The following is a 23080-nucleotide window of genomic DNA, read 5'->3' as shown; positions in this document are numbered from 1 at the left end:
TCGGGCTTTGCCGAGGCAAGGCTGACCCTTCCTTGATGGTTAGACTTTATTTGTGTATGTAAACGAGGTATATGAACGACTTGAAAACATCTTAAGGGTAGAAGCGACGTAGCTGTCGGATGTTCCAAGCGTTGCTGTAGACCTCGCCTTGACTGTTGACTAGCTTGTATGTTCCGGGCTTCAAAATCTTGGCGATGATGAATGGCCCTTCCCAGGGAGGCGTGAGCTTGTGGCGCCCTCGGGCGTCTTGTTGTAGCCGAAGCGCCAAGTCACCCACCTGGAGGTCTTGGGACCGAACCCCTCGGGCGTGGTAGCGTCGCAGGGACTGCTGATACCGCGCCGAGTGTAGTAAGGCCATGTCCCGAGCCTCTTCCAGCTGGTCCAGTGAGTCTTCTCGGCTGGTCTGGTTGCTTCGATCGTTGTACGCCCTCGTCCTCGGGGAACCGTATGCTAAGTCTGTGGGCAAGATAGCCTCGGCCCCATAGACTAGAAAGAACGGCGCGAAGCCCGTGGCTCGGCTTGGCGTTGTCCTCAGACTCCAGACCATCGAAGGGAGTTCCTTCATCCATCGCCTGCCGAACTTGTTGAGGTCATTGTAGATCTTCGGCTTGAGTCCATGTAGAATCATGCCGTTGGCACGCTCTACCTGCCCATTCGTCATGGGGTGAGCTACGGCGGCCCAGTCCACCCGGATGTGGTGGTCCTCGCAGAAGTTCAGGAACTTTCTGCCAGTGAACTGGGTGTCATTGTCGGTGATGATGGAGTTCGGGACCCCAAAGCGATGGATGATGTTGGTGAAGAACACCACCGCCTGTTCGGACCTGATGCTGTTTAGGGGTCAGACCTCAATCCACTTGGAGAATTTGTCGATAGCGACCAGCAGGTGCGTGAAGCCCCCGGGTGCCTTCTGCAAGGGACCAACGAGGTCCAGACCCCACACAACAAACGACCAGGTGATGGGTATTGTTTGCAAGGCCTGAGCGGGCAGGTGCGTCTGCCTTGCGTAGAATTGACACCCTTGGCAGGTGCGTACAATTCTAGTGGCATCGGCCACCGCGGTTGGCCAGTAGAAACCTTGTCGGAAGGCGTTCCCAACGAGGGCTCGAGGTGCTGCGTGATGACCGCAAGCCCCGAGTGTATTTGTTGCAGTAGCTCCTGACCTTCGGCGATGGATATGCATCGCTGGAGGATGCCTGAGGGGCTGCGGTGGTAGAGCTCCTTTCTGTCACCTAGCAAGACGGACGACTTGGCGCGCCGCGCCAGTCGCCGAACCTCGGCTCTGTTGAGGGGTAGCTCTCCTCGGTGGAGATATTGCAGGTATGGGGTCTGCCAGTTTCGATTAGGCGTGACCCCATTCCGCTCTTCCTCGATGCGCAGTGCCTCACCCTCGGCGGCCGAGGGTGCCTCGGGCTGAGCCGAGGGTGCCTCGGGCTGAGTCGGGCTAAGCCGAGGGCGCCTCGGGCAGAGCCGAGGCCTTCCCGGACTCGGGCGTGTCGTTGGTCTTGACGGAGGGTTGATGTAGGTCTCGGGAGAAGACGTCCAGGGGAACCGTTGTCTGCCCCGAGGCTATCTTAGCCAGCTCGTCCGCAGTCTCGTTGTATCGTCGGGCGATGTGGTTGAGCTCGAGCCCGTAGAACTTGTCTTCTAGGTGCCGAACCTCGTCGCAGTAGGCTTCCATCTTCGGGTCGCGACAGTGTGAGTTCTTCATGACTTGGTCGTTGACAAGCTGTGAGTCACCGCGAGCGTTGAGGCGCCGAACCCCTAGCTCGATGGCGATGCGCAACCCGTTAACCAGGGCCTCGTACTCGGCCACGTTGTTGGACGCCGGGAAATGGAGGCGCAACACGTAGCGAAGGTGCTTCCCGAGGGGTGAGATGAAGAGCAGGCCCGCGCCCGCTCTTGTTTTCATCAGCGACCCGTCGAAAAACATGGTCCAGAGTTCCGGTTGGATCGGAGCTGCTGGAAGCTGGGTGTCGACCCATTCAGCCACGAAGTCCGCCATGACTTGGGACTTGATGGCCTTCCGAGGAGTGAACGAGATTGTCTCGCCCATGATTTCCACCGCCCACTTTGCAATCCTACCTAAGGCTTCTCGGCACTGGATGATCTCCCCCAGGGGAAGGATGACACCACAGTCACCGGATGAGACTCGAAGTAGTGTCGCAACTTTCGCCGCGTTAGAATCACCGCGTATAGTAGCTTCTGAATTTGCGGGTAGCGGATTTTGGTCTCGGACAGTACCTCACTGATGAAGTAGACCGGCCTCTGGACGAGCAATGCATGCCCTTCTTCTCGTCTCTCGACTACGATCGCGGCGCTGACCACCTGAGTGGTTGCGGCTACGTAGATCAAGAGGGCTTCTCCAGCAGCGGGGGGCACCAGGATGGGCGCGCTTGTAAGGAGCGCCTTTAAGTTCCCGAGGGCTTCCTCGGCCTCGGGGGTCCAAGTGAAGCGCTCGGTCTTCCTTAAGAGGCGGTACAGGGGCAGGCCTCTTTCGCCGAGGCGCGAGATGAAGCGGCCCAGAGCCGCAAGGCATCCCATGACCCTCTGTACTCCTTTCAAGTCCTTGATGGGCCCCATGTTGGTGATGGCCGCGATTTTCTCCGGGTTGGCCTCGATGCCCCGCTCGGAGACGATGAACCCCAGGAGCATGCCTCGGGGGACTCCGAAGACACACTTCTCGAGATTGAGTTTTACGCCTTTCGCCTTGAGACATTTGAATGCCGTTTCAAGGTCAGAGAGGAGGTCAGAGGCTTTCCTCGTCTTGACTACGATGTCATCGACGTAAGCCTCGACCGTTCGACCAATGTGTTCTCCGAACACGTGGTTCATGCACCTTTGGTATGTCGCGCCTGCATTCCTCAAACCAAATGACATAGTAATATAGCAGTACATGCCAAAGGGTGTGATGAAAGAAGTCGCGAGCTAGTCGAACTCTTTCATCCTGATTTGGTGATACCCTGAGTAGGCATCGAGGAACGACAGGGTTTCGCACCCAGCAGTGGAATCCACGATTTGATCGATGCGAGGCAGAGGGTAGGGAACTTTCGGACATGCTTTGTTTAGACCAGTGTAGTCTACACACATCCACCATTTCCCACCTTTCTTTTTCACAAGCACAGGGTTGGCTAGTCATTCGGGATGGAATACCTCTTTGATGAACCCTGCAGCCATCAGCTTGTGGATCTCCTCGCCTATGGCTCTGCGCTTTTCTTCGTCGAGTCAGTGCAGAGGCTGCTTCACGGGTCGGGCTCCAGCTCAGATATCCAGCGAGTGCTCGGCGACATCCCTCGGTATGCCAGGCATGTCCGAGGGACTCCACACAAAAACCTCGGTGTTCGCGCGGAGAAAGTCGACGAGCACTGCTTCCTATTTGGGGTTGAGCTCGGAGCCGATCCGGACTTGCTTGGAGGCGTCGTTGCTGAGGTCGAGAGGGACCTACTTAACCGCCTCTACTGGCTCGAAGTTGCCGGTGTGGTGCTTCGTGTCTGGCACTTCCTTGGAGAGGCTCTCCAGGTCGGTGATGAGGGCCTCGGATTCGGCGAGGGCCTCAGCGTACTCCACGCACTCCACGTCGCATTCGTACGCGTGTCGGTACGTGGATCCGACGGTGATGACCCCGTTGGGGCCCGACATCTTGAGCTTGAGGTAGGTGTAGTTGGGGACGGCCATGAACTTGGTGTAGCATGGTCTCCCCAGCACTTTGTGGTAGGTTCCTCGGAACCCGACCACCTCGAACGTGAGGGTTTCCTTTCGGAAGTTGGAGGGAGTCCCGAAACAGACGGGCAGATCGAGTTGCCCAAGGGGTTGGACGCGCTTCCCGGGGATGATCCCATGAAAGGGCGCCGCGCCGTCCCGGATCGCGGACAGGTCGATCTGCAAGAGCCCGAGGGTCTCGGCGTAGATGATGTTGAGGCTGCTGCCTCCGTCCATGAGGACCTTGGTAAGCCTGACGTGGCCGATGATAGGATCGACAACGAGCGGGTACTTCCTCGGGCTCAGCACGTGGTCGGGATGGTCGCCTTGGTCGAAGGTGATGGGCTTGTCGGACCAGTCTAGGTAGACTGGCGCCGCCACCTTCACCGAGCAGACCTCCCGGTGCTCCTGCTTGCGGTGCCGAGCCGAGGCGTTCGCCACTTGCCCACCGTAGATCATGAAGCAGTCGTGGACCTCGGGGAACTCCTCCGCTTTGTGGCCCTCCTTCTTGTTGTTGTCGTGGCCTTTGCCACCTTCCACCGGGGGCCCGGCCTTGTGGAAGTAGCGCCGAAGCATGACGCACTCCTCAAGGGTGTGCTTGACGGGACCCTGATGATAGGGGCACGACTCCTTGAGCATCTTGTCGAACAGGTTGGCGCCTCCGAGAGGCTTCCGAGGGTTCCTGTGCTCGGCGGCGGCGACAAGGTCTGCGTCGGCGGCGTCGCGTTTCACTTGCGACTTCTTCTTGCCCTTCTTCTTGGTGCCGCGCTGAGCGGACGCATCGGGGACGTCTTCCGGCTGGCGCCCCTGAGGCTACTTGTCCTTCCGAAAGATGGCCTCGACCACCTCCTGACCAGAGGCGAACTTGGTGGCGATGTCCATCAGCTCGCTTGCCCTGGTGGGAGTCTTGCGACCCAGCTTGCTCACCAGGTCGCGGCAAGTGGTGCCGGCGAGGAACGCGCCGATGACATCTGAGTCGGTGATGTAGTCCCACAGGGATTCTCCCGGCTGCTGGCGGCAGCTTCGGAGATCCCAGGAGTTCCCAGGGCGCACGTATGTGCCCTGGAAGTTGCCGGCAAAGGCTTTGACCAGGTCGTCCTAGTTGGAGATCTGCGCAGGAGGCAAATGCTCCAGCGAGGCTCAGGCGGCGTCGGAGAGGAACAGGGGGAGGTTGCGGATGATGAGGTTGTCATCGTCCGTTCCACCCAGCTGGCAGGCCAGCCGGTAGTCCGCGAGCCACAGTTCCGGCCTTGTCTCCCCCGAGTACTTGGTGATGGTAGTCGGGGTTTGGAACCAGGTCGGGAACGGCGCCCGTCGTATGGCTCGGCTGAAAGCCTGCGGACCGGGCGGTTCGGGCGAGGGGCTCCGATCCTCCCCGCTGTCGTAGCGTCCCTCACGCCTGGGGTGGTAGCCTCGGCGCACCTTCTCGTCGAGGTGGGCTCGACGGTTGCGGCGGTGGTGCTCGTTGCCGAGGCGACCTGGGGCTGCAGGCGCTGTGTCCCGCGTGTGCCCGGTGTGGACCGAGGCTTCCCGCATGAATCGGGAAGTCGCGGCGCGATGCTCCGAGGGGTACCCCTGCCTTCGAGAGGCAGAGCTTTCGGCTCGTCGGACCGCGGCATCCTCCAGGAGATTCTTGAGTTCTCCCTGGATACGCCGCCCCTCGGTGGTGGATGGTTCCGGCATTGCTCGAAGTAGTATTGCCGCTGCAGCCAGGTTCTGGCCGACCCCACTGGAAGTCGGGGCAGCCTTGCCCTGGCATCGTCGGCGATGCGGTGCTGGACGTCCTGGGCTAGACGACGCGCTTCTCTGGCCGGAGCTCGGCCTGCCCACTCCTGCCCGATGTTCTGCCGGAGCTGCACAAGTTGTCCGGCTTCCTCGTCGAGCCTGGCCTGCATCTCGCGGATTTGCTCGAGCTGTTTGTCCTGACCCCCCCGCAGGGACTGGGACCACAACTAGCTCCCGAAGGATGTCAACGCGAGGCGTAGGCCTAGGGGGATCGCCGTCCTCCGGCATACCAAGATGGTTGCCTTCGTCGAGACCCCCTAGATCGACGTGGAAACATTCGCGACTTGGGCCACAGTCCTCGCCGTCAAGGCTGTGGCCATCATCGGAGCAATTGGAGAGGCAGTAGTCACATGCGGCCATGAAGTCTCGCATGGCACTGGGGTTACCGAGCCCGGAGAAATCCCAACCATAGTTGGGCTCGTCATCTTCCTCGGAACCCGGGGGCCCGTAGGTCGAGACGGCCGTCAGTTGGTCCTAGGTTGACTACATATGGTACCCCGGAGGGTTTGGGTATGCCTTTATGAAAGCGTCCACCGAAGCGGGGTCGCTTGGTGGGTCGAAGCTGAATCTAAAAGGCACAGGATAGAAAACAGACGGTACCTCTTGATCGACGGATGGTGACGAAGTCGCGTCGGGGACGGACTGCACCGTTATCTCAGGTACGAGGCTAACGCCCAGCAAGTCCTTTGCGAGCGTGCTAGCGTCGTCCGTCTGCTTGGGGTTGGCGTGTTGCGGGGAAACGACGCTCGTCTTCGTCTCAGACGCGAGGTCAACGCCCGACGTGTCCCCCGCTGGGGCGCCGACGTCGTCGACTCGCTCGACAGCCGACGAGGCGCCGCCTCCTTCTTGGCCATGGTTGCCCCGCCTCCTCCTCCGTCGGCGGGGAAGGTGACGGGACAGACCTGGATGCTGCTCTTCCGCCACGCAGGGAAGACGTCGTCGATTCCGCCGCCGGCGGGCGGGCTGAAGGCCGCCATTGTCGTTGTCGCGCGGCAGAGGAAGGAGTACCATGTCGTAGCTGCCGTCGAGGGACATGAACTCGAGACTCCCGAAACGGAGCAGTGTTTCGGGCTGGAGAGGTTGCTGGAGACTACCCATCTGGAGCTTGACGGGAAGCTGTTCGTCAACACGTAGCAGGCCCCTACCTGGCGCGCCAACTGTCGGCGTTTCGACCCGGGGGGGTGCCTGGACCGACGAGTAAATTGTCGCTGCATGTCCTAGCCCAGATGGGTCGCGCGCGAGACGGAACACAAGGGGGAACAAAAAGGGGAACCGCGGCTCGTGTTGTCCTGCGCCCAAGGCGGATGCGCTTGCAGTAGGGGGTTACAAGCGTTCGCGGGGGGGAGAGAGAGAGAGCCTTGTTCGTCAGCCCGTCCTCCCGCGCGGCCACCTTCTCGTACGAGGGCCTTGGACCTTCCTTTTATAGTCGTAAGGAGAGGGCCCAGGTGTACAATGGGGGGTGTAGCAGTGTGCTAACGTGTCTAGCAGAGAGGAGCCAGAGCCCTATGTACATGCCGACGTGGCTATCGGAGAGGTGTTGGAGCCCTGTTCATGTGATGTCGTGGCCATCGGTGGAGCGCTTAAACCCTGTAGAAGCACAGCTGTCGGGGCTGTCGGGTCCTTGCTGACGTCTCCTTGCTTCCGTAGGGGGCTGAGAACCGCCGTCGTCATGGAGCACGTGGGGTGCCATCATTACTTGTTTACCGGGGCGAGCCAGATGGGACGCCGGTCTTGTTCCCCGTAGCCTGAGCTAGCTAGGGGTAGGGTAATGATGTACCCCCCTGCGGCGTGGTCGGTCCGAGCCCGAGGTCGGGCGAGGCGGTGACTCCTCCAAGGTCGAGGCTGAGTCCGGGCCCTGGGGTCGGGCGAGGCGGAGACCGTCTTCCGAGGTCGAGGTTGAGTCCGAGCCCTGGGGTCGGGCGAGGCGGAGACAGTCGTCCGAGGTCGAGGTTGAGTCCGAGCCCTGGGGTCGGGCGAGGCGGAGACCGTCTTTCGAGGTCGAGGTGGAGTCCGAGCCCTAGGGTCGAGCGAGGCGGAGCTTCCTATGGCGCCTGAGGTTGGACTTGGCGGCTGTCAGCCTCACCCTGGCGGGTGGCACAGCAGTCGGAGCAGCGCAGGCGACAGCTGTTTTCCTATCAGGTCAGTCAGTGGAGGGGCGAAGTGACTGCGGTCACTTCGGCCTTATCGACTGAGGGGCGCGCGTCAGGATAAGGTGTCAGGCGATCCTTGCATTGAATGCTCCTGCGATCCGGTCGGCTGGCGAGACGATCTGGCCAAGGTTGCTTCTCCGCGAAGCCTGCCCGAGCTGGGCCTCGGGCGAGTCGAAGGTGCGCCCGTTGCTTGAGGAGGCCCTCGGGCGAGGCGAGATCGTGTTCCTTGAGCGGACAGAGCTTTGACCTGTATTGCGCCCATCAGGCCTTTACAGCTTTTGTGCTAATGGTGTTTACCAGCCGAGTTTAGGAGTCTTGGGGGTACCCCTAATTATGGTCCCCGACATATTTGGGGTGCTCTCGCTCCACCAAAACGACAGGATACGAACGCTCTCGCGGACGCGAGCACTCTCTTCCACTTCACACTCATATGGCTCTTCAACCAAACAATGAATAGAGCGACTCCGCTCTGTTCTACTTTTCAACCAAACAAAAATGGAGATTTCGTTCTACTCGTCAAACACAAAATGAAATGGCTCAATTCTTAGAAACTATAATATAGTCGCTCTACTCTAATGGCTCCTCAACCAAACACACCCTTAAAGTAAAGCTGCTCTAGAGTGGAGCAGGGCATACCAAACACCTCGAACACCAGCTTAGGGCTAGTTTAAAAACCTATTTTTTCCAATCGATTTCTATTTTTCCAAAAAAAATAGTTCATTTTCCCATAAAAAATAAAAATCTCTTAGGTCCCGTTTGTTTCCTTTCATTTTGATGAATTGAAATCTTACTAATAGAATAGACTATTTTTTTAGAATGTGACATTCCACCACTTTTCAAAGTTATCATATTAGCCTATCTCAAATTCATGAGGTGAGAGATAGAAATTGATTCTATAGATTTACATACTATTTTTCCGATGCACAACTTATAGCACTCTTCTACTTGCTTCGATATAACATAAATGTAGTATATAACTATCTCTCTCATATGATTTAGGATATTATTCAAATATATTACATATATAAATATATAAACTTAATTAGCTTTGTCTAAATTATAATTATTAAAATGGAATTCAATTTCAACGAAACAAACGGGCCCTTAGAAAAATTAGGTTCCAAACAAGCCCTTAGAAAAATAAAATCCACCCGGATTATGCTCAAGCACTCATAATAAGTTTATTTACTCATACGTTAGTCTTTTTTAAACCATCATATGCAATAAGCACGAACAAATCCCAAAAAGGCAACATAGTTTTTTTAACAAACAAATAAGCACGATACTGGTGTCTGAATACATGGACATTGTACTTATTCAACTACAATCATGCCCATCGCTTATTACAATGACAGCAATAAATGATACATGAAATAAACAGGGTGCCCATCAGGCACCGATGACTAAAACAGTGGTGGCGAAGAGATGGTGCAACGGTGGGAATAATTCTTACAGATGATCTCAATCTACAATTTATGTATCTTATAAAACATTTGGCAGTCCTTGTTTACACAGAATCTACACTAGTTCACCGTGCCTCGTCTTCGAGATTGCGGAAACCAGTGGTGAGGTCATCATACAGTTTCTTAAATTTGCCGACCAAAGCTTCTTCACCTTCGGCAGGATCCTCGAACTTTTGAGATCTGTAATTTCGTATATAAATAAAAGGATTCTTTCATGACGATGCCGCCAAAATTAGTGTTGAAAATATGTCAAAAAGAAATACTTACACTAGGCGATAAAATAGATCGCCCAAACGGTGTTTTATGACACCGTATGTTATCTTTTGGCCATCAGTACCAGCTGCCCGCTCCACAGCCTACAAACAATACAAGAATATAAAATATTCTTAATAAACCACAAATGTTGTTTCACAAGTTATTTATTAGTGCAGCTCATTCCAAAGACTACACATTCCCCTTCTAGCACTCAGGTGGAATTTGTCATTAAAAATCTTGACAAAAGAATACAAGGATAGCAGGTGGAGCAATATTAGTTTATAAAAAATTCGACCTGCGAGGATAAAACAGCACTGGATATTGCATTGAAAAGAAAACATTCTCACGCAGGTTGAGAAAATTCTCGAACCCTTGTCCCACCAACGTGAGAAAACTCCCTAACCCTTCTCCCACCCATAAAAAACGACCATGTAAGAACAATCACAACCAGAGCCAGAGCCAGAGCCAGGTCCTAGGTCTGTGCTTTAATGTGAGATAGATGAGGAGATTTTATTAACCACAACCTAAAATTCCGTTCTCACACGGGCCAAACTTAGGACCTGATTCCATCTAAACAACTCAGCAGAAGGCCCTTTCACAGCAATAATATATTATGATAACCGGTTAGGAAACAATCAGAAGTTTAATAAGTTTCCTTGATCATTGCAAAACAATCTGCAGGAAAAACATTTACTCAAAAATTACAGAAGTACTGCTAGTTGAGAGCTTACCTGATTTGCCAATGTGTTGAAGTGAATAATATTGCGCATCATCCAAACGGATTTGTAGAATGGGCAGAACTTATCATATCTAATATTAAACAACACTTGTCAGAATTATTTAAAAAATAAAATGGAGAAATATGAGTAGAAAATTGTAACACCCAAAATCTTGATTTTTGGTCTAGTATTTTTTTTCCAAAAAATAATTAAATTAAAGTGTCTCCCGATGAAGATTGTATATTAGGAAGTACTTCATTTTACAACAATAAGTAATATTTTTTAAAATAAACTTTTAATTTGACTTTACACCCCAAAGTAATATTTTCTTAAAATAACTATATTTGAGTGTGAATTGCATACTTAAAACATTTTCCTAAAAAGGATAATAAATAAATAACTTGATAAATTATAATTGCATATCATACTGGAATTTTTCTATTGTGCATTTAACTTGAATTTGAAATTCCAAACCAAATTTAAATTGAAATTTGAAATAGAAAATAGAATAGAAATATAGATAAGAAAACAGAAAATGAAAAAAAGGAAAGAAAAAAAACCTTACTTAGGCTAGAACCCACGCCAGTGCTTCTCCCCGCCGGCCTGCTAACCTTCCGCGTCCCACTACCGATTTCCCACCATGCGGCCCCTTACCCTCTCCCTCGCTCGGCCCACTTCTCTCCCTCCCCTTTTCCTTTTCTCTGGTTTCACTAACAGATGGGGCTCGCCCTCAAGCCGTGTACCCGCGCCGCACACCTCTGCTCTCTCGCTTTGTGTCGCTGCGGATGGGTCCCTGCTATCAGACTCATCACCTCCACGGACCACGCCACACAAATTCGTGCAACAGAATCACTCAAACACCACCGTCAGCCGTGGCGATTCCGCGTGTTGGTTGAGGATCGGTTGAATCCCTGTGGAGCAGACTCCGCTCGCCGAGGTATATATAACCTGAGTCTCACGTGCCCTTCTCCATAACCGAGCCGAGAGCGTCGACCGGAGAACGCACAGAGAGGAAACAGAGAGAAACGAGTGCCGCCATGGGAGGAACAACGATACGCGATGCTGATGCCTCGGGGGTGGGCCAGGGTGCATCATCGGGGTGCACAGATGGAGCTCGGGTCTCGCCATGCAGAGCTGTGGGTCGGGCGTGCGGGAGTTGCTCGCCGTCGACCAACGTCGGCTCGATTCTGCGATGTGCCGTTGTTAGCACTGCCAACTCCCCGAATGTCGATGAGTACCCACCCTTCTAGTTCGTCCTTATCTCCTCTGCGTGTAGCACCAATTTTCGTGGAGTTTGGCGCGTAGGGGCGACGGGTCGCATGTCGTCGGAGTGTCTCCACCGTGGCGCTCACGCCGCCGTGAAGTACGTCGGAGGGGAAAGAGAGTAGGAGCGTGCCTTCGTGGACCGTCGATCTTATCACGTCCGGCCACGATTAGAAGCAAGGTAACGTCTCGCTCCGTTAAACCTTGGAGCGTCAGATGTAGATCGAGCGATCCAGATCTCGCTGTGTTAGAATAGTTGTGCGCCTTTTACTACAGTCCCCCGAAAACCAGTGAAATAACTCGCAGACCAGATCAGTTAAAAATAAATTACAGAAAGGTCCTTGGTTACCACGGTTAGGTCCCTAGAATTTATATTTTAATTAAAAACAAGTCCTAAAACTTATTTAGCTCATATCTTTCTCATTTTAACTTTGATTTGGTCCGTTCAAGTTGCGATAGCTTCGTAAATAAATTGCCTACATTAACAACATTATTTCATTATACAACATGTTTTCAAAAATAAATAACTAATTTGTTTAGCCTATGTTTATTAAAGTAACTCTCCTAATCTAAGTTAATGTAGCATTTTAACTCTGATCCATCTATAATTTAACTAAAATATGACTTCTAATCAAGTTATAACTTAGATTAAAAGTTGAATTAGTTATTTATTAGCAAACTATCTCTCTGGAAAGTTTGGGAATTCCTTGCCATGATCTGTCAGCCTTAGATGCACCATTCACGGAGAAGGAGGTATGGGACACAATTTTACACCTTCCTTTGGATAAGGCTCCAGGGCCGGATGGGTTCACAGGCAAATTTTATAGAGTCTGCTGGGAGATTATTAAGGCTGATGTTATGGCTGTTTTCTCGGCGGTTGGGAGCAGAAGGTTCGCCAATTTTCAGGTCCTTAACATTGCTTATATCACCCTCATCCCAAAGTTTGAGGGGGCTAATCAAGTTAAAAATTTCAGACCTATAAATTTAGTTCATAGTGTTGCAAAATTGCTCACCAAAGTCCTTGCTAATCGTTTGGCTGGAAGACTTCATGATATGGTTTCTCCTAACCAAAGTGCTTTTATTAAAGGCCGTTTCATTCAAGACAACTATATGTTGGTGCAGCAAACCACCCGCTATCTCCATCAGCAAAAGCAACCTAGGATGCTTCTAAAGCTTGATATCTCAAAGGCCTTTGATTCAGTCTCATGGCCCTTCCTCCTGGAAGTCTTACAACATTTGGGCTTTGGCCAAGTCTGGAGAGATATTATTAGTGGATTGCTATGGACTTCCTCATCTCAGGTGTTACTTAATGGTTTACCTGGACAACCTATTCTTCATCGTCGTGGTCTCCGACAGGGGGATCCTCTGTCTCCTTTTTTGTTCATCTTGGTCATGGATACTCTGGGCTTCTTTGATTAATAAGGCCGCACAGGATGGATTGCTGCAGCCCCTTGCTCCTCGGGCATTGCAACACCGGGTTTCTCTCTATGCGGATGATGTGGTGATCTTTCTTCGGCCGGCAGCCATGGATATCAATGTTATTCTGGATTGCCTTCAGCTATTTGGAGATGCTTCGGGTTTACGTACGAATGTTCAGAAAAGCAGCGTGTACCCTATTAGATGTGGAGATCAAGACCTTGCTATGCTGAAGAATATGTTGCCTTGTGAGTTAGCTGAATTCCCTTGCCGTTATCTAGGTTTACCGCTTGCCATTAAAAAGCTTTAAAAAATCCAAGTTCAACCCATTATTGATAAGATTGCAAATCAACTCTCTGGATGGAAGGCTGAGTTATTGACTAAAGCTGGTCGAAAGGTGCACGTCCAGCATGTTCTCACACGGATGGTGATCTACTTGGCCATGGTTGTTGACCTTCCAGCTTGGGCCCTTAAAGCCATTGATAAGATTCGTCGAGGTTTTCTGTGGCGAGGCCGAAGAGATGTAAAAGGTGGTCATTGTCACGTGGCTTGGGGAATTGTTTGTAGGCCTCGTGAATTGGGTGGTCTAGGCATTTCCAGCATAAAAGAACTTGCATGGTCTCTTAGAATGCGATGGCTTTGGCTGGCTAAAACTGAGCCAACTCGCCCGTGGGCCTCTCTTGCTATCCAGGTCCCTAAAAAAGTGAAAGATTTCTTCTCAATGACTATGCAAACTGAGATTGGAAATGGGGCTACAACCTTTTTCTGGACTAATAGGTGGTTATCGGGTCACAGAATTGCAGATTTAGTCCCTCGATTATTTGGGATCATTCCTAAGAGAAGGGTTAGCAAGAGAATAGTGGTGGATGCTATCTCTAATCAGAGCTGGATTTCTGACATTCAAGGAGCTCTTTCTGTTGGAATTATCAATGAATTTCTCATCTTGTGGGATTTAATTGACTCAATTGTTCTAAGACCTCAAGTTGAAGACAAGCATTTTTTCCGCCTAGCTGCAAACGGAAAGTTCTCCTCAAAGGAAGCATATAGGGGTTTCTTTTTGGGATCTTCTGAGTTTGAGCCTTTTCATAGAATATGGAAAACTTGGGCTCCTCCAAAAACCAAGTTTTTTATGTGGTTGGTCGCACACAAGAAGGTTTGGACAGCAGATAGGCTGCAGAGAAGAGGCATGGATCATCCAGAGAGATGTCCACTATGTGACCAGGATCAAGAAACCTTGGACCATATGTTGATTGGATGTGTCTTTGCTCGAGAATTTTGGTTTAAATTGCTTCTTCAAGTGAACCTTCAGTTTCTTGCCCCCCAATCTGAGGATAGTGTTTTTCTTGAATGGTGGAGAACGTTATGTACCAAGGTCTCTGGAATTGCAAGGGAGGGCCTCAATTCTCTAGTCATTCTAGGAGTTTGGACCTTATGGAAGCAGCGCAATGGCTGTGTTTTTGACAATAAGAGCCCCAGTATTGCTGATGCTATTAGAAGAGTTGAGTTGGAGGTTCACCTGTGGGAGATGGCTGGTGCAAAGAAGTTGTCTTTGCTCACCGCCCCCATTCCGGGCCTCCCTGCTAGTTAGCTAGCATTGTGGTAGTTCTTGTTATTTTTTTCTTTAGTCATGGATGGGTTTCTGTATACCTGTTATTGGCCGCCGTAGGGGCCCCAGTTGTTTTTCTGTATCTGTCTTTCTTCTTTAATATAATATCACGCAGTTCTCCTGCGCTTTCAAGAAAAAAAGTAATATTTTTCTCACATGATTTATATTAATTAACATAGAATATACTTTTATTAGTTAATCACCTAAAACTTCAGAAAAAACCATATATTTTAACCGTAACTCCGATTTTAGTGGTTCTCGAACCTACGGATTCGTATCAACGCGTAGAGAATATTATTGTGTGGTTTGTTTTCATCTTTGGTGTAATGTTATTTTATTCATTATTTGCTTATATGTATGTTTTGCTACGAGTAGAAGCGAGGTCACGAGAAACCTGACGCCCAAACTTGGGGAAATATCTGGTGTTGCACTAAAAAGGCAAGTTGTGTCCTTGATCACATTTTTTACCTAATAATATTTACTCATGATCTCATCCTGCTTGCATTGACAGGTTAACTTGATGGGACCTAATAGGTTACCAGCCCTACACCTTGCATACTAATGAATTATTGGGTAGTCTTGCTATTGCTCTACCAGGTTTTGAGATTTATATTATATATGAATCATGATCATGCCTTATTACCATCGTTGACTGTTTAATTGTCAATGAATTATTCATTTGTTCATGATACGATCATTTTGTTAATTGGAACATAGAGAACCACCCGGGAAAACTATGCTACCACAAGGGTGGAATGGGACGCCCTTGACCAATTAATTAGGAAAACTAGTAAGAAATTACCTTACCCGAAAGGGCAAGCAGAGAGTGAATCGCTGCAGAACATAGTGTTGTCTGTAATTACTGCGATAGGGTTACAGACCGTGGATAAAAGGACTATGCTCCCTTTTGCCTGAAACCATAGCGGGGTTTTCCGAACAAGCGGAACTTTATAAAGGTCTCGCAGTGGATCCCTAGCCATTTACCTCGGAAGTGTCTAAGGGCCTTGCAAACCCTGGCTAGACGGATGTCCAACCTCTGCAGAGTGTAAAACTGGTATTAGTCGTGCTCACGGTCAAGAGCGGCTCAGACACTCACATGATTAAATGATGGAACTAAACTTAACCTGTCATGCATTTGCATTATGGGAATTTTTATTACTTATGATCTCTCATTTATTCGGGATGGTATTTACTTATACTTAAGGGGCGTTTGAATGCACTATAGCTAATAGTTAGCGACTAAAATTAGTTCAGACATCCAAATACCCTAGCTAATAGTTCAACTATTAGCTAATTTTAGTAAATTAGTTAATAGTTAGGTAGATATTTGTTAGTTAGCTAATTCCACTAACAATTTTAAGCCAACTAATTATTAGTTCTAATGCATTCAAACACTCCCTTAGTAATTTCTAATAAAATTTTGGCTAACAAAAGTTAAAAGCAATGCTCAGCCATAACAATTCTCATTGGTAAGTCTTACACTACACTTTTACCCACACTTGCTGAGCGATGATCGTATGAGAGCTCACCCTTGCTATAATCAAACCAGGTCAAGAACAGATACCACCGAAGGAAAATGATGAAGATGAGTTCGAAGAGGTCTAGACCGTCGTTTCCTAGTCAAATATGGTTGTAGATGATCGTTGTCACCATATAGTGTATTTTATTAAGTTATTTTATACAGAAATCCTATTATGTAATAAAGATGTGATATTGATTTCTGTACCCTGAATCATTATATGTGTGATACTTGATCCTGTCACGCATGTAAGATGCATTCGGATTTGTCCTTAAATTCGGGTGTCATATAAATGTGTTGAAATAACTAGGGGACTCACGGGGTAAATGCATTTTGTGCCAAATAATCTTCTCTCAGTAGCTTTGCTGTCTCCAGTGTAATCTTGTCAGATTCTGCCAGCGCATCTTTACCAACAAGCTGAACACACGGAAGTCACAATCAAGACAATGGAGTGCTATTGATAAAAATTTTCATTTGAATGCTGCATGACAAAACATGCCAATGCCACATAATAAGGAAAAAAAGTTCAAACATCATGGTATTTTGTGCAAGTAAATGGAAAAGATGATGAGCAAATCCTACCTGCACAATTTCATTTAGATCGTCCTCCCTCTGCAACACCTCACGTGCTTTTGTCCTAATATCAATGAAATCTGGATCAAACTTCTCATAAAAGGACTCAAGGGCCTGCAAGGCATAAAATGGTTTGGTCACATAACATCATCACTGGAGAAGAACACAACACAAGCAAATGAAGAACTGTGAATATTTGAGAGGGAAAGAAGAAAACAAACACACTAAACATTATGGTAAATAAATCAATAGAGCATCCTTGCCACTTCACACAATAATGTAGACATTTTCAACAACCTTTATATTTCCTTTATTATTCTCCATATTTTGCATGAAACTTCTAGAGATAATAAATGTGCAAACAGGTTTTACACAATTCAGGAAATAACCTTGGAGTATTTCGAATAGGAAATGAGCCAATTCACAGATGGGAAATGCTTCCTTTGAGCGAGCTTTTTATCTAAACCCCAGAAGACCTGCAAAAAAGCAGCACATGATTTAACAATATATTGAAACAACAAACACTGTAAATCAGGATGGACCAATGATTGGGGGACTGAAGTATTGAAGTAATTGGCAGCCGTCTTACCTGAACAATACTGAGGGTTGCAGAGGTAACAGGGTCTGAAAAATCACCACCTGGAGGAGAGACGGCTCCAACAATTGTGACACTGCCAGTCCTGTCTGGACTTCCCAGGCATTTCACCTTACCAGCACGTTCATAAAAGGATGCCAAACGCGCAGCCAAGTAAGCTGGGTAACCACTATCAGCAGGCATTTCAGCCTGGACCAAGGAAAATGCACCATTAGTTGTGAAGACAGATAAAATGTGAAAAATGATCAACAAAACAGAAGTTTGAAGTATTTCATATTATCTCATAGCTCAAACTGCTTCACTAGTGTTATGGGCCTGTTTGCAACTTAACGTTGGCCCATCCGAGTCATTCATTCATAGCTCAAACTGCTTCACTAGTGTTATGGGCCTGTTTGCAACTTAACGTTGCCCCATCCGAGTCATTCATTTCTCTTAATTATCAGTATCAAAATGTAAGCTTATAAATCACAAATTAATAACATACTATTTAACTTTGAAATTATATGTAGTAATGCTCCTACATATAAGTTTATGGGTCAATCTTGGTATGTGGCCAGATGATGGAACCATAAATGGGACATCATACCAAATTGTGACAGCAGATTCAGGCAGCAACAAAAAAATATAGGTAATTGACAAATACTCCCTCTGTTCTAAATTATAAGATGTTTTGGGTTTTCTAGAAATCTACTACATTGATTTTACTATGTATCTAGACATTGTATATCTAAATGCATAAGCTATGTATTTAGAAAAGCCAAAAACGTCTTCCAATTTGGAATGGACGGAGTAAGAAACATCACTAAAGATCATGTTGGCATGACACATGATGAACCAGAGATTATTTAAAAAACATTTTCTATACTATGTTATCTCTTATTTACTTATTTTAAAAGACCAATTTGAGGACAGAAGATGAGTAGCATACCAAACGCCCTGAGATCTCACGCAAAGCCTCAGCCCATCGTGAGGTGGAGTCAGCCATCATACTAACGTTGTAGCCCATATCACGAAAATACTCGGCAATTGTAATTCCTGCGGGAAAAAGGTACAATATGATTGTTAACAGAAACTCCACACCGAACAGCGACAAGCAGAGATACAACTGACAGATGGACAGAGGCACCCATATCATCAAGACTGTCTCCTAGTCCTAACCAAATATTTCAATTTTGGTAATAGATGGATTAAGTTGCTGTGAAATATTTCTGATATTGATATGTTTCCTACCACAGCACTAAGAGTTTCAGACTTGATATCTGTGGCTACACGACCAAAGGTTAAATATCAAGGCAACAGAGTTTTACCTGTATAAATGGAGGCTTCACGAGCAGCAACAGGCATATTTGATGTGTTAGCCACCAAGGTTGTTCTCTTCATGACTGACTCCTCACGGCCATCAGGCAATGTCATCGTCAACTGGGGGAAGTCCATGAGAACCTCAGCCATCTCATTTCCTCGTTCACCACAGCCCACATAAACCACAGCTTCAGAATTGGAGTACTGCAGATAACATTAGGGGAAGCTAGATGAGACCATCAGGACAATAAAAAAGAAAAAATATGTACAGCTACAACATATGGAGCAGTAGTAAAGGGTGAGGAGAAATCACCTTGGAAAGTGCCTGACTAATGACAGTTTTACCACAACCAAATGCCCCTGGAATAGCACAAGTGCCTCCCAGAACTGAGGGGAATAGTGCATCCAGTACACGCTGAAACCATTTGAAAGCATACAAGACTTCAAGATTTAATGGAGTAAGATAAAGGGAAACATCGTCTGAAAATGCTTGGCGATTTCAAGTTTTAGCAAAAACTGACAATTATAGACAACCAAGCTAAGGCAACTTATAGACAAACCTGCCCTGTCAGAAGAGGTGTATCCGCAGCAAGCTTCGACGCAACAGGCCTTGGTGAACGCACAGGCCATGTCTGCAAGGAAATGAATTAAACACATTAAGCGGATGCTTCAATCCTTACGAAATTTGATCTTCTGCATGAGAAGTAGCATTTTTTTCACCTGAAGCATGGTAAAATTCTTTTTTATGCCCTGAAATTCCAATTCTAGCACTGTGTCCTGCATAAAAAAGCAATAGCAAGGATTGAGATTAAAGCTCAGAGGTAGAAGACACTACATCAATAAGACTTTCTATAAGGCATAACATCAACTAACCTGAAGGTTGTACTGACCAGCTGGTGCAATGTAACTTATTTTCCCCATAGAACCCGGTGGAAGAGCAACATGGTGCTGCATCAATGTGTTCTCAAAGACAGTCTGCAACACACACAGTCAGCAATCATTAGGATGTAAACACAGGTCAACGGCATCCATCTCCATAGTCCATATCATAGACGGCTAGTCTTCAGAATGAATGTTAAGAACTTACAGCGTATAGATCTCCACCTGTGATGACATCTCCAACACCTGGAAATATAACAAGAAATCACATACAACTTAGAGATAACAAAAACAGTATGCAAGACCATTTGGACAATGTGGTACTACATTAAGTCACTACCTAGTTTCTTTGGCTGAAATTCCCATAATGCATCTTTGTCAAGGGCAGGAACTGAAACACCACGAGGAATATACACATCTCCTGACTTAATGGCAATGGTTTTTAGAGGGCGCTGCAAACACAATAGAGGAGAGGTAAGGGCAAATTAAAAGAAAAACAAGAACAAAAGTAGATGACCGCAAAATGAACCCTGTCACATTCAGCGCACCTGGATACCATCAAAAATATTTCCAAGAATTCCAGGTCCCAATTCAACTGATAGAGGCTGCATGGGTATAGCCATTATGTGTTAAAGGATAGCAAAACAATGGCATTAAAAGATATAGTAAGAATAAAAATGAACTATAAGACACCTTTCTCGTTCTCAAAACAGGGTCATTAACCATCAGTCCAGCTGTTTCCTCATAAACTGTAACACAAAATGACAGCGCTTACAAGGTTAGCACCATGTCTAGGAACTTCTCAAGGGCGAGTAATGTATTTTAGATGATCTGCCATGTTGTATACCTTGGATTGTAGCTGAATCGCCCTCAAGACGGATAATTTCCCCGATGAGGTTATCATGCCCGACGCGGACAAGTTCATACATGGCAGCACCACCCATTCCATCAGCAACAACCACAGGTCCAGAGACCTGCAATAACCCAGCATAAAGGTTAATCAATTCGTCATAAACAAAATGGACTTGTTATATATATAACGATAGTGAAGAAAATCAGCAGAAGATGTGATCTCCCCAAGGTAGGTAAATATAGGATATAGCATCGAAGGTACAAGAAATGCAAAGCATTAGAAGCTCAACAATTGAATCTAGCTTCTACATAAAAAAGGTAAAGTTATGTGCATTATCCACTAATTCGACTAATTACATGGCAACGCAAACCAACTCGACCATTGGACCAAACAATAGCACAGAAACAATGAAAATACCACTCCACAAATCTCCAAAACTACTGGACCAAGCCACACCCACCAATTCTGACTACATCCCACTATTCCAGCACCACCTGGACAAGGCCAGTCACGCCCGAGTGATCCACAACAGTAACCGTCAACACCACCTAAATCCCAAACCGAGAACCCGCACGTAACCAAATCTGGCAGCAATTCAGCTCGATCCGAGCACGCCAGACTCCGACGACTCAGCCACTGTACCGTGCAGCCCGCGCCCACAAGAGATCGCGCGAAATCGGGCAGCGGGATCTAGCGCAAGCAATGCGAGCGATACGAGGAGAGGAGGGGGAGACGCGGACCTTGCGGACATAGCCGTACTCGCTCTCCTTCTCTGAGTCCTCGAAGGTGGTAACGCGGTCGCCGTACGCCATGACCGCCGGCGGCGAGAGTGGTCGTTGGCGTCAGCCTAGGTCGGATCGCGCGGCGTCTCGTCGCGATCCGATCGGCGAGGTGTAGCGGAGAGGACGCGATGGGGAGGAGGGGAGGGCCACGCAGGCGAGGTAGATTCAGCCTTAAATAGATGTCGTCGTCGATTTTTATTTGGCTCCATTTTATATGGAGCAGAGTCTCGTGTTGTGATGAGGTGTGAGGAGATGTGACTTGTATCCCTTCCCATTTATAATTTATTTAACTTTCTATTAAATTTAATTGATTTATTTATTTAAATCTATATCTATATTACTATAAAAAGGATAAAAGTGTATTTGGTTTGACTTTTAATTTTGGCTTTTAACCTCTAAAATTCACAAACTAAATGAAATGTACGAATTTAGAAAGCAACTTTTTCTAAAAAATGACTTTCTCGCAGTGAAAATTAAAAACACACTCTTCATGTGCTTTTGGCGACTTTTTGAGTGGAACCGTGAAAATATATATGAAAAAATATTGACTTTTAGTAGTTTCCACCACATGGATTTATAGCTTTTTAGCGGTTCACGACTCACATCAACCTTTTTCATAGCTCATAGTAGCAGCCACAATCTAACCAAATAGATCCACTAAGGGAGAAATTCGCAAGGGTGAGGCCCCGTGTGCCCCCGCCCCCATTCCTCTCAGCCTCGGTGCTGTGTTCGCGATGCCCGGGATCCGCGTCCCCGTTCGCAACAGACACCGTCCAACCCCCTCCCCACCCCGCGTCCACGATGCTCGCGCTGTGATGTGAGTCAGGTTGGAACTCTAGGTGGCGCGTGGGGTATGACGCGTCGAAATGTGCGTTCAAGTCCATCGACCGTGCCCTCTCCGCGCTCGTCGATGAGGCAACGAGCTCCGCCGCGCGCACTGGAGGAGCGTGCCCACCCGGGTCGCACCCTCATCGCGCTCGACACCTTCACCTCTCGGGCCTCTCTGTCTCCATCTCATTTGCACATTTTCCATTTGTGCAGACCCTCCCTCCATAGATTATTGATTTTCTTTAGAATGCTCTTGTACTTTTTTACACTCGATGACTGACATCCTTTGTGTTGCTGCCCATGCCCACGCTTCCTAAAATCTAAGACCTCTTGAATCCTCTGATTCATCAATTTCTTCTGTGAAGGAGTGAATTTTATAGTCCTGCCTCCGATATTTCCTCTACTGATTTGTTGAATGGTCGTTAATTATTTATGGGGTTTTTACCTGTTTCTATCTATCCTTACGAAAATATGGCGAGTATAAATTCTGCTGATCGTGTAGTCTCTTTCAATTTGCTACCAGAAACATTTCTTTCTTTCATGGCCAAATGTCCTGCAATTTCAACTTACCAGGCTCATCTATCTTGTGTTACAGGTGGTGGAGGATACACTTACCGTTCCTGGCCGCTATGGTGGTTTGGGATAACCACAATTATGCATGTTCCACATAAAACTTGTTGTGAATTTAAACTTTATCATCCCAACTGGATTTTCTTACTGTACCATCCAACTAAACTTCCTTAGTGTTGTGTTTGGAAACTACTGCTTGGGGAGGTTGCAAACTTTGTTGCTTATATATTTGTGTCAACTGTACTTGGTCTACAACCTTTCCATTTACTTCCGCATTGCCAGTAGTTGTAAGATAGGTTTCACACAACCTTTTGTGTTATCAGCGATCAACATCATTGGATCATCAGTTCCTTAACAGTATGTGGTATTCAGTAGGCCCGAGGAGGCAAGGGCCAAAATTTTGAGAATGGATCAGGCTTTGAGTCAGCATTCAAGCTTTTTCATGGATGGACGAAATAGTTCCCCTTTCAGAAAGATCATTTGTGTGATGGTAGGACACGACCTCCCTGCCCCACGGAGGCACCTACAGCTCAAGGTAACTTCAGCTCCTAGATCATGTTGTTTGAGGGTTTTTTTACAGTTTGATTAAGGATTTGTACAGTTCTTGAAACGGTATACCAAAACTCAAAAGTTTTTCCTCCAAGTTGTTTTTGGTACATCTCTATAATGAAAAAAACAAAAACTTACTCTCTGGTTCCATCCAAAAGTATGAGGGTCCCATCCATGCTGAAGAAGATGTTGTCATGAACATTCTCACAAGACAAACTAGAGGCAAGTTGCCTCAATCATCTTTCATGGTGTCAGACATGTCTCGCAATCGACCTACGTG

At 47.8% G+C, this 23080-nt stretch overlaps 1 protein-coding gene and 1 long non-coding RNA gene across 2 annotated transcripts; both read right to left on the bottom strand.

Annotated features, from left to right (window-relative positions):
- Positions 1-8867: 8867 nt before the first annotated feature.
- LOC103626681 (V-type proton ATPase catalytic subunit A-like) lies at positions 8868-21087 on the bottom strand. The gene is made up of 19 exons (XM_008647075.3): positions 20812-21087; positions 20066-20192; positions 19912-19967; positions 19767-19823; positions 19559-19670; positions 19427-19464; positions 19213-19314; positions 19060-19116; positions 18900-18971; positions 18653-18754; positions 18348-18543; positions 17969-18075; positions 17035-17229; positions 16835-16921; positions 16455-16559; positions 16192-16289; positions 10081-10159; positions 9362-9450; positions 8868-9274 (listed from the first exon to the last, which is right to left on the bottom strand). The coding sequence occupies exons 1-19, from the start codon at positions 20881-20883 to the stop codon at positions 9160-9162; spliced, it is 1866 nt and encodes a 621-aa protein (XP_008645297.1). The 5' UTR covers positions 20884-21087; the 3' UTR covers positions 8868-9159.
- Positions 15009-16185, bottom strand: LOC118472033 (uncharacterized). The gene is made up of 2 exons (XR_004849497.1): positions 16080-16185; positions 15009-15969 (listed from the first exon to the last, which is right to left on the bottom strand). It is a non-coding gene; the product is annotated as an uncharacterized lncRNA (long non-coding RNA).
- Positions 21088-23080: the final 1993 nt, after the last annotated feature.

The sequence above is a fragment of the Zea mays genome, chromosome 5 (genome assembly GCF_902167145.1).
Source record: "Zea mays cultivar B73 chromosome 5, Zm-B73-REFERENCE-NAM-5.0, whole genome shotgun sequence".
NCBI lineage: Eukaryota > Viridiplantae > Streptophyta > Magnoliopsida > Poales > Poaceae > Zea > Zea mays.
This window is presented reverse-complemented; position numbering and strand designations above follow the sequence as displayed.